This window comes from Medicago sativa, chromosome 2 (assembly GCF_051527215.1).
Source record: "Medicago sativa cultivar Bolivia chromosome 2, Bolivia_mono, whole genome shotgun sequence".
NCBI classification, from domain to species: Eukaryota; Viridiplantae; Streptophyta; class Magnoliopsida; order Fabales; family Fabaceae; genus Medicago; species Medicago sativa.
In genome coordinates this window covers 76,301,892-76,314,291 of record NC_140750.1, presented here as the reverse complement: position 1 = coordinate 76,314,291, position 12,400 = coordinate 76,301,892, and the positions used below count along the sequence as shown (strand labels likewise).

General features: G+C 32.7%; 1 protein-coding gene across 1 annotated transcript; it reads right to left on the bottom strand.

Moving 5' to 3' along the window:
* Positions 1-224: 224 nt before the first annotated feature.
* Positions 225-5,671, bottom strand: ABCG3 (ABC-2 type transporter family protein). The gene is made up of 12 exons (XM_085746806.1): positions 5,608-5,671; positions 4,364-4,968; positions 4,178-4,257; positions 3,695-3,981; positions 3,398-3,569; positions 3,039-3,152; positions 2,756-2,884; positions 2,387-2,578; positions 2,156-2,242; positions 1,223-1,495; positions 903-1,010; positions 225-621 (listed from the first exon to the last, which is right to left on the bottom strand). Exons 2-12 carry the CDS (start codon positions 4,836-4,838, stop codon positions 361-363), a joined length of 2,178 nt encoding a protein of 725 aa, XP_085602932.1. The 5' UTR covers positions 4,839-4,968; positions 5,608-5,671; the 3' UTR covers positions 225-360.
* Between the last annotated feature and the right edge of the window lie 6,729 nt (positions 5,672-12,400).

The window sequence follows — 12,400 nt, the reverse complement described above, 5'->3', positions numbered from 1 at the left end:
CACTTCAACAAAACAAATGGACAAACCTATAGAAGATCATGCTTCATCACCAGTACCATACCCTTGTAACAAATTTCAATGCATCTAGATTTGGCTACGTCATAAACCAATTATTTAACTTAACAACACAACAAAACAAACAAGTAGCTTTCAGAACTATGGCCTCAGCTTTCAGCAACAAGATTGAATCAAAATTAATAAAAGCAAAAATATATGCACCAAGATTAAGAGATGTAACAAATAAATATCATATTTCCTCTTCATTAGTCTAAAGATAATAAATTCACAACACTAGAGTTGACAGCCAAAACTTGATCAAAAGGAATTATACAATGTAAAATGACTAAACAAAAGTTCCTATCAACTTGTATCTGTTGTATCCCTATTACTACACTTGAAACTTTTAAGCAGGGATATTTTTTTCCCTACGAATAAAAATAATAAAATAAACACAAAAATTCGATAACCTATCGCCATAAGAAACAAAACCAACAGATTTTTCCACTTCGAACTACTGTCGGGGGAGATATTGTACACATTTTGAAGAGCTAGAAACCCGGATATGGACCTTACTTGCCCAACTGGAAAGGAGGTGCCTAGGTACTCATTCTCCAATAGCCCCTAAGAGAGATCAAAACAAATAAATCATTTCACTAAATGCCCATTAAGAAATAAATCTGAACCATCTGCAAATTATTCACTCAGTTTTGTCCAAACAATAGGTATAATCACTGCACGGTTAGTATAATTTTGACACATTTGTCCAATTACAGATCACAATGGTGTCATGTCACAATTTTCATACTAATACATATACACAGTGAGATGATTCAATGTTTTTGTACTACTATTTTATATTGTCAATGCATCGTAGTTGAATTCTACAAACAATTATCCATTACCTGAATAGCGTATGTATGAAAGGCTATATAGGACATTGGATACATCCACACTGGTCCTGGCAAAGTACTTCGAATTCTAAAATAGCCAGCTGCAAGCATCATGACCACCTGAAATGGCGTACATATGTGAGTACTTTGTTAAGGAAATGCCTAAAAGCTTTAATGCACGTACAACGAAAATATGGACTATTAGTTGAAACTAACTTTTATTATTGTCTGTGTAAAGTCGCACATATCAGTGATTTGTTGTCAATGTAAAACAATTTTTGCTGGCATTGTATCAAAATTAACTCTTAAAATAAATGGACAGCAGAACTCACATGTATGCATAAGAGTGTCAAGACACTCCAGAAAACATCTTGCCACAAAGTAGCAACAACTAGCATAATTCCTTCATTCAGTAATAGAGTCATGAAAAAATTCAGCACGAAGTACATTAGCAAGCTAAACTGATCTTCCAGCCCTACTAGGAAGTAGAAGACTAGACTTGATGTAATGGAGATGAGAAAAAGAAACGGAATGCTGGACAAGAGCTGCGCGAGTAAAAATACAAATGTGCTTGAATGCTGGTTTGATTCTTCACAAGCATATATCTGCAGAAGAGTAGATTATTCAACTTCATCAATATTTCACAGCTTACAGGGTGAAACTAGCAAAATTAGAACCTAACCTTTAAAATAAGACATATGTCTATTAATATAAGGCCATGTTGGGATAAACAATTCAATTAAGTGCTTATGGCATACACACTTACGTATAAGCAAAGTGCTTATGTATAACTTATTTCCATAACAAAAATAAAATAAAGTCATTTTTTTCTTTCATATAGGCTATAAGCCTATTTTATAAGCTATCAAGTCATAAATTGTTTTCATAAGCTCTCTCAAAAAATCTAACAAGTGCTTATTGTCAGTAGATAAGCTCAAATAAGTCAATCTAAACAGGCCCTAAATAATATATTCGCGCATGTCAATTGTATTATCTTTGTCACTTTTGTTCTTGGACAGACTAGACTATTAAGTGCTTGCTTCGCCAAGCATGGCAAAGAGACCAACACATACTAACACCTAAGTCAATGTCAAGGCATATTTCAATAGTGTATCAGTACCAAAATTTCCAGTTATTAGTACTACCTACTACATTTTAAAAATACGTGTCAAATGGGTAAATAAAATGACACTTTATTGCATGCATAATAAGGACATGAAGGCAAACAAATAAATTGCTATGAAGTTGAAAAAGCAAAAAATTACCTTGATTTCTTTCATAAGTGCGGGCACCCTGGCAATGCTTAGAAGGGAACAGAATGACACAAATACAAAAATTGCTGCAACTCTTGCCTGCAGTTTAAAGCATGATAAAATTTAATTTATATGTGTTACAACTTACAAGCATATCTACAATTGTTGGTATATATAAATGAAGTTTAGACTATATGAGATATATATCAAAAAACATAATGTGATTGTCATATCAAGACTCACCGAAACAGAATACAGAGAATGCCCTAGACCGGAAAATACAGTACCAATGCACAGTGTGAGGAGCATGTAAAGAACAAGATGCAGCCAGTAATATTTCCATTCCCTTGACACAACTAATAAAGATCTCCATGTCAATACAGCTACCCGAGTAGCATTGCTAGCTTTCCCTTTGCTTTTCAGAGCTGGACCTTCCTGGAAAATCAATAATGTTTTAAAAAGACTCTAAAGTCAATAATTTATTAAAACCAACATAAAAGATAGCTCTTCATGGGAAACATGTAATATGGTATTTGTGAAGGAGGAGACTAGTGGTGCAATTTCAAGTCCACATTAACAGAAGTTCTAACTTGTATAGCGGCTATAAGATACCTTCTCGGTGAGTTTCAGAATCATTGTTTCAACAGAAGCTGCATCTGCAGATGACTTATAAGTTGCTTCAAGTGTTCGTATAGCAACAGCAGTGTCCATGTTTACGGAAGAAAAATCTCCATTGTCATCCTATTAGGATGAAAACATTAATAAATAGCATAACATTCGAAAAAGTTTAATCTATTAAAATTAATATAGCAATGACACGAGTTTAAACAAGTTTAATCTATTAGCATTAACATAGCAATTATCACACAATCATCAATCTACTAGAAACAATTACCTGCCAGTTTTTACACATAGCAATTATCCTGTCAAAATCTGTATTAATTGCGCGTAGAAAATGATCAGAAGGACTTTGCATGATTGGACAAGGAAATCCAGCATTTGAGAAGTGCTGTAAGAATATAAAAAATACAAAAGTCAACAATAAGATATCCAATCCATTTACTAGCAGAGTTGGTTTAGCGGAAAAAAGGAAAGTTCTTGACAAAGTCGCGACCATTGTCGTTTTCCAACAGTCGTTTTTAACTAAAAGAAAGTGACCCTCATACTATTGTATTCATAAAGAAAACAGTACTACTTAACTCATCCAAAATCAAATCTATGCGGAAGAGAAAGAAGGTATAGAAGATAAGTTACCTGCAAGCAAGCTAATGTTTCTCCGAAGAACAACGTATTTCCATTTGAAAGCAGACAGATACGGTCAAAAAGACCAAAGACTTCTGTGCTACTCTGGTAGATGGTTATGATAAGAGTGCAACCAGTACTTGCAAGTCTCCTCAATGTAACCATCATCAAAAGTGCCGAGACACTTCAATAAAATAGATAAATAACATAAAGGATGTCAACGAAAATTGCTCTAAAAAAGGAATGCTGTCAAGAAACTACTAGAGAATAATTACAGAAAAATGAATTGAAAAAATAAAAAATAAACACCTGTCCAAGTGATAAAGAGGTTCGTCTAGAAATAAAATACGTGGTCTCATCACAAGCTCCCTAGCAATACTAACAAGCCTTCTCTCGCCACTAGGAAGTCCTTTCATATAACAATGTCCACCTATAAGTTTATTTGCATGATCACCTAAAGACATTGCATGTATAGCATCCTCAACCACACTCTTTTTCTGACAAAAGAAACCAGGAAGTTGCAGCAAGGCTGAATAATACAGAAACTCGCGAACAGTGAGGGATCCAATCAGAGTGGTTTCTCTATCTACATAACCCTGCAAGTTAAGAAACAAATATTTATATACATATACTTTTAAGCTTACACATTCATTCTTCTCATATTATTATCAATAAACAATATGAAAGCATGGTTTTGAAAGATAAGCAGATTAAGTTCGATGAGGTTGGCGACTATAAACATAACATAATGGAAATTCAGATATTAAACAATCAATGAGGCACTGAACTCACGTATGATCCATATGGCATTTGCGATTTCGCCCCGTTCACAAACACTTCACCATACATCCTAGCTGAAGGATGCAATCTTCCTGAGGTAAAGAGAAAGTTCAATTTTAGCTTTGACTACCTAAATACAAATGTGAATATCTTTTGAGATGATTAGTAAAAAAGAACAAAGAAAGTGTTCTTAGAGACCTGCAATGGCTCGTAATAAGGTAGATTTCCCTGATTTAGCCGGCCCCATAATTACAGTCAGTGTACCAGGTAATGCATAACCGGTTGAACTCTTAATAACCTTATCAGAGTATTTCCTTTTTCCCTTTATAGTAACAGTCAAATCTTTCCAGGCAACAGAAGCTCCAGCAATTTTGCGTGGAATGACTGCACCATCCGGTATATGCGGGGAAGGCAGGGAACCGCTATTGAGCTTTGAGAGTGAGGGTGAAGCCGGTGTTGTTGCAGCATTAATAGAGTCGCCTCCTTCATCAGCTCTAACATCAATATCAGTAGTATCATCCCACTCAGGTGAATCCTCAAATGAGATCGGTTGCCTAAGTGAACCAGGTTTACGCAGATAGAAAAAGTTGCTTGACGGTACCCTACTCGCAGGACTACTAGCTGACGATGATGAAGATCTGTAATTATCTGACTGAGACTGTATTTCTTCCATGATCTTCAACTTTTTCCACTTAAATCATCAAAATTTATACGTCATTTCACGAGTAGCAAAATCCACTTGATGCATGCTAATTGAACTAAGCAGTCAAATCCTACAGAACATTTCACTCTCTATCAACACCCTGCAGTGCAAATCACAGATCAAAATTAAAATAAAATAAAAAACAATGGAAAAAGGGACAATATTTAAGGCCAAGTAACAAAATTTCATCTAAATCTCATACATTGAACAAAAAGCAGACTACGCAATGTCAATCTTCAAAATGCAATGAATGTATACAATGTAACACTAACTTCTAATAATGATCATTAAAAATGAAAAAAAGCATAAACATTAAAAAAAAATGTAAAAATAAATAAAAAAAGACTTAAACAAGTAAAAGGGGTATCAAGGGTTTGGTACATGTCTTACACAAAACCCATATTTGTTTTCTATTAAAAAGTGGAAAAATAACCGAAAAATCAAATCTTGTACACAAGATTTCCTTTTCCATTTAAACATCCCTTGCTTTCAATCAACTATACTTTATAAACCAAACTATTACTATTATTGTTCATTTATACACCTCTTTCACACTAACCATATAGAAAATAAATAAACAAAAATATTGAGAAAAATGAAGATTCTTGTTTGTTTTACTACTAAGTTGAGCTGAAAATCCAACACAAACCTCGAAAAAAGCACAAACTAGAATGAAAACCAATGAATAAGAATGGTAAAAACTAGAAAGAAGATAAAGAGGAAATGACAAAGGACATACCTGGATCTATGGAAAAAAGTGATATTGAGAGAGAGTGAAAGAGAAAGAAGAAGCACAAATGTGTGAAGAAGAAGCTGAAAGAAGGACACAGACCTGTTGTTTTGTAAGTGTTTTTTTGGAAGAGTTAATGATTTGACCCGTTGAAACCGGGTTTTTTGTAGTGTCTGTCTCACACTTTCTCTTTTTTATATATCTTCTTCTTTTCTTTTTCTCTTTTTCTATTTTTTCTCCTTCTTGTCTTTTCTTTTTTAGTGAGGATTTAATACAGTGTGTTTTTTGTTTCTCTTTTTTTTTGCTTTTTTGTTAAGACAAATAATGTTAAGGATGTCTGATGTAATGATGATGGCTTCCAAGTGCCAGCAAGACAGTTCAAGCTACAACAGCCAATGAGTGTTTGCCACCTTTGATGACAACTTTTTATAATTTGATTTGATCGAATCAACATATTGGGTCTACTTATCATAATTACAAATTAATTACTCTTATTGTTCATGTTAAAGAATGAAATTCTCAACTCTATGTGTAAAAAAAAAAAAAAAAACTCTTACTCATTCAAGGGTTATGTTATGTAAATTGATTTTCTAAAATTCATTGAATAATTGTATATCTAATTTATAAATATAATTGAGTTATATTAGTTATTCAAAAATCTAAAAATGAATATTTGCTTTTAATAGTACTATTATCTTCTTTCATCAATAGTAGTACAAGACTGCTTATCTAACTCATAGTTAATTTAGTTAATATTAATAAATTTGCCATCGTGAAAAGAAAAAAAAGTTTGAGATCATACAATCTTACCAGTTTTCATTGACATTAATTAATTTATTTTTGGCGGGCTACTACTAATCAAATCACAAAATGGATACAGAATATTATTATCTTTTGCAAAGGCCAGGAAAAATATAGGTAGCTTTTTTTTTGAATAAGAAAAAAAAAAAAATATATATATATATATATATATATATATATATATATATATAGGTAGCTAGCTAGTCATACATGACAAGATTTGTTGGACCCACCCATAACATACTTATCAACTTAATTAATCAATATCATCATACAGTAATATCTTTTTGTTAAATCACTTTGAAGTAAGTAAGGGAGTCCAAAATAATTATTCAATTTTTAAAAATTACATTTTCTAAATTTATTCTTTAAACGGATGATTAACTTGTTTTTTCATTATGCTTTTTCCAGCATATAACGGCTTTTAATTTGGCTATGTTTGACAAGTGGGGGGTGAAAATTTTAAACGAGACTTAATTCTCTTGTTTCTCGCATTTTAAAGGCTAGTTACTTTCCAACTAAGTGTTATCTCACTACTAATCTAGGTCATAATCCAAATTATGATGGAGGAGCGTTTTACACGCAAGATTTATCGTCCGAGTTGGGGAGAGATGGAGCCTTGGACTAGGTAATTTTAATTATATTCTTGATGAACCATGGTTAGTGAATGGTGGTTGCTGCATTGATGATTTTACGGGTGCATTTCGTCCATGATTTCACTGTTGATAGCTTGATTGATGATAAATCAAAGAGGTGGAATGAGGTTCTTGAGTGGCAAGTATTTAGCGACGATATCGCTTATGTTGTTCTCAACACGTCATTGTTTGATCAGATTTAGAATTATCTGTTGATTTGGGAAGAGGAGAAGAATGGTTCCTATTCGGTGTTGAAGAATTAATTGATATGTCTCACCTTCGGCGTTCGGGATATTGGTCGGTATTTGGAGGTTGAAAGTACCGTCAAAGGTTAGAAATTTGGTTGGGCGAATTTGGTTTGGTCGGGATTCTCAAGTTTTTCTTTACTCGCTTTCTTTCTTCTTTGATTAGTTTTCATTGGTTCCCTTTACTTAAACTAATCATATTTGAAGTGTATCAAACACTAGATATGATACATCTTCGAACTTTGATTCTTCACGTTGTAAGAGTTTAACTCTTTCAACTAAACTTAATCCTTGTTGGTTCATTTTCTTTCTTAATTCTACTTGCATGCAATGTGCCCAAGGATTACAATTAGGATTACTCAATAAATGATGTATATAGTATATATTATAGACTAGATATATACATCATTTATCGAATAAATCTAAAAAAATGATTGTTCTCTTGTAAAAAAAGACCGAAGAGATGAGTTATTTATGGAAAACAATTTTCTAAAAAAATGTCTATCATATTTTCTCAAATTTTAAATCCAACCATTAATCCATCTTTCTTCTTCTCCGCCGTTTCAAATTCTAAAACCTTCAACTCCTTATATTTTAAGAATTTAAATCTTTCGCATTATTTTTTGATGTTTTTCAACATAATAGGATCCAAAACTATCCGTTATTTATTTTTCTAATGTTGTATGTTATGATGTCGTCCAATGCCAAAATGAGGCGGCATTTTGTGCTCACATTTTGAGATGGCATCAAATAGTTAAGAGACTCGATTATCTACCATTTGTATTACGATTAATGGAAGTTGATTACCTTTATATTTTGGTTTATTTGTTAAATGAATCGTGAATTTAGAACTCGGCTGTTGATGCACTTAAGCTGATATCGAGCTAAATGTCTTGATATATGAACGATACTGTAATTTGGTATAGATAATGAACCAAACTTTGAACAAAAAGAATAATGAATTATATTATATTTCTTAAAATATCCATCTATCTATTTTGACTTAAATCTATATTACTAAAAAAAAAGTTTTCCTTTGTATTTTGTTTTAATCCATCTATCCAATATGAATCTATATTATTCGACCAATTTATCATATATCGGTCCTATTAGCAAGTATTTTATAACATCGTCAAAAAAAAAAAAAACAATTTATAACAGAAAAAGCTAGCTGGTTTGAACTTTTATGATGAAACTGCGAGAAAAGCAAATCACTTACAAAATTATTTAGGCTTAAATATGAAAATAGTCCCTGCAAATATCTGACATTTTGGTTTTAGTCCCCGTAAAAATATTTTTTTGGTTTTAGTCCCTGCAAATATAAAAAATTTGGTTTTGATCCTTGGTATTTTGTTTTAGTCCTTGTAAAATTGATTCATATTGGATTTGGTCCTTGTAATATGTAGAATATTTGATTTTAGTCCCTCAAAATGAGGACTAAAATGAATATTATAGGGACCAATTTCAATATGAAATGATTTTACAAGGATTAAAACAAAATACAAAGGACCAAAACCAAATATTCTATATTTGCAGGGACTAAAACCAAAAAAATATTTTTGCAGGGACTAAAACCAAAAAAATATTTTTACAGGGACTAAAACCAAAACGTCAGATATTTGCAGGGACCATTTCCATATTTAAGCCAATTATTTATATAATAATACGTTTCTTGATTGCTGAAAGACAAATATATCAAGATAATAATATGTTTGCAACCGTTTAGGTGATTTGAAAGGAACGGAACAATCGTGTGTTTCAAAACGTGACCGCTACTACATATCTTCTCCTTGAAAAAGTCAAGCTGAATTCTTTTTTGTTGTTGAAATCAAAACAGACGACTTTAGTTTATTCTTATACCAACGGGTGGAAACACCAGTTGCTTTTTATGGGTCTGTTTTAGTTTCTTTTATTGACTAGTCCTTTAAAGGACATCTCGACATTATAATTATATAACATTTTGGTGTGTTTCCTCCTTGCACACCTTGTGCGGTTGGAAGCACCTTTGAGTATAGATATCATTTTGATTTGTTAAAAAAAATAAAAAAAATACTCTAAGCAATACCCGGATCCAAATATAAAGAGATAGATATTAACAAAGAAAAAGATAAGAACAAACACCAAATATAAAAAACATCATAAATGTCAAAGAGAAAAGGAAGTTTTGTTTTACTTTGTACAATTGTACACTCTAGCTACTCTAAATGCTGCTCATACTACTTGTGAGTATTTGATAAAAAAAAAATGGTCTTACAAACCATACCTAACCAAGAGTTGTGTCCACTAAAGAAGCTGGTATACATAATTGAGAGATCATCGAATTGATTATCCGTATCTATTATAGGTACCCATTGACATCTCTACGTGAAAAGTCCATCGTAAGTTTCTTAAAATAAAATAAAAGCATCAAATGAACCTTAAGCTAAAGAGGTGATCACAATGTGAAAAGTCATAAGTTTTCTTAGGAAAAAGAAAACATGAAATGAACCTTAGGCTAAATAAAGAAGCATAAATTCGTGGCATGTTGCAGCATGAGACTTCTCGATGAAGTCGTTCTTGATCAAAACTTGTTTTTTAAGGGAAAATTACGACAACATAGCAATGATGGTAGTGATTTCATAATTTCACATAGTACTCTTATTTAAGATAAAACGTTGTTAAGTAACTTTTTTGCACATGTCTTCTCTTTTTTATCCAATAAATTTCTATGGATATGTCTGCAAGTGCATCTTAGTGTAACAAACGTAATTTACTTTTCTTTCTACAACTTTATTTTTTAAACAAAGGGGTCTAGGCCAACACACAAAAAAAAAAAAAAAACTACCAAATATTGGTGTGGATTGAAAATATACATCGAAGAAGTCTTAAGTTGCTTAAAACTATAAAAGAAGAGGTAAACCAATACTATATGTATAGACACACACGAAAAGTGACTCGTATATATAATCTTTAAGGTTTTGAGTGAAGATGTGGTGTTCTCTCTCTTGTGGTCATGGAGTAGCAAGTCCAAAGGGAAAAAAGGGGGAAGTAGCACTGAAGATAAATATTAGCTAATCATATGATGGTTAGCGAGCTAATTGAGGAAGGCGACAATTATTGGAAAATGAATATTATCAAGGAGGTGTTTAATGAGAGAGACGCCGAAAATATCCTACCCATGCCAATTATGGACAACATGGGAGAACACAAATAATGCTATAAATTCACAAACCACGGGAAATACGCGGTTAACTCGGCACATCACTATATCATGGAGAACCTAGTGGATAACAACGAGCTGAGAGCAGAAGATGACTAGATGAAAATTTGGAGACTTCGAATCTCACAAAAAAGTAAATGAGTTCTTATGGAGGGTAGCAAGGGGATGTCTACCCATGAGACACATGCTTTAAACATGCGGTGTACATTGTTGTGGTCGTTGCGTGCACTGTGAGAGCTCATATGAGAATGATTGGCATGTATTTTTTGAATGTGCAAAACTAGATGAGGTGTGGAGTGCAGCAGGCCTATGACACATTATACAAGACGATATCGATACGAAAGATGGTTTTGTAGCTTATTGTTTCTGTTACTAGAATCTCTACAACACCAACAACTTCTTGATTTTGTAATGACTTTTTGGTGCATCTGGAAACAGTGAAACGACAAGTTGTGGAACGACGTCAAAACACAACCGCGTACCTTAGTGCATATATATGACGCGTAATAACCTACTTCAGTGGCAGCAGGTCCACGTAAGTTAGGGAAGGAGAGAACAAGGAGAATATCGCAACAATGGAATGTCAGATCATAATCGAGATGGGTGGATTAGACCGGTGGCCGGGGAGGTGAATTGCAATGTCGATGCGACAATTTTTAAGGATCAAGGAGGTTATGAGGTCGGAATGTGCCTAAGAGGGGAGTTCATTAGAGCGAAGACATCTTGGTATATAGGTCTCCCATAACCCAAAGAAGCAGAATCAAGAAGTCTAAACTCTAAAGGAAGCGATAAAATGGTTTGGTACTTTGAGATTTTCTTCGTTGATTATCGTACTTGATTGCAAGCAAGTATTTGACGACATCTCTAGCAACTTCAGCACCATGTCCATGTTCGGCGCGATCCTGAACACTTGCAAAACTTCTAAATTTTCATTGACTTCGAACTCGGAGAATAGATGTAATATTTCTATTAAATATTTTTATTTTACTTAATATACAAATTAGTGAGATTAAAACGTTAACCGATCACTACCAAAAAAACGTTAACCGATGACATATAAAATTGCTAGATTAAGTGAGAAGAATAAACTTTTACCTATATTTGTATCTTAAGAGAGAGAAATAAATGGTTTTCTTATATCTTCTCAAAAAAAGGTTTTTCTATATCGACTCAAAAAAGTTGTTTAAAAGACCAAACAACCTTTATATATATATATATATATATATATATATGGGATTTGCTAGAACACACCCACTAGTTTTTATGTGGGAGTGTTTTAGCAAGCTACACCTTAAGGTGTATTTAACTACTTTTTAGTTATAACTTGCTAAAACACACCTTCTAAAAAATAAGTGGGTGTATCCTAGCAAATGCCTATAGGAGTTGCTAACATACACCCACTTATTTTTTAGAAGGTGTGTTTTAGCAACATTCACCTTAAGGTGTATTTAACAACTTTTTAGTTATATCTTTACTAAAACACACCTTAATAAAAACTAGTGGGTGTATCCTAGCAAACCCCTATATATATAGGGGTTTGCTAGGATACACCCACTAGTTTTTATTAAGGTGTGTTTTAGTAAAGATATAACTAAAAAGTTGTTAAATACACCTTAAGGTGAATGTTGCTAAAACACACCTTCTAAAAAATAAGTGGGTGTATGTTAGCAACTCCTATAGGCATTTGCTAGGATACACCCACTTATTTTTTAGAAGGTGTGTTTTAGCAAGTTATAACTAAAAAGTAGTTAAATACACCTTAAGGTGTAGCTTGCTAAAACACTCCCACATAAAAACTAGTGGGTGTGTTCTAGCAAATCCCATATATATATATATATATATATATATATATATATATATATATATATAAGTTCATTTTTTCGGACAAAAAAAAGCAAGATAATTTATAATAGTATTTTTGG

Excerpts from the sequence above, each read along its gene's own strand:
- ABCG3 (XM_085746806.1), bottom strand. The coding sequence starts at position 4,838 with ATGGAAGAAATACAGTCTCAGTCAGATAATTACAGATCTTCATCATCG. Across the intron at positions 4,258-4,363 it reads CTTATTACGAGCCATTGCAG|GAAGATTGCATCCTTCAGCT; the intron begins GTCTCTAAGAAC and ends TCTTTACCTCAG. Across the intron at positions 1,496-2,155 it reads CACTTATGAAAGAAATCAAG|ATATATGCTTGTGAAGAATC; the intron begins GTAATTTTTTGC and ends ACTCTTCTGCAG.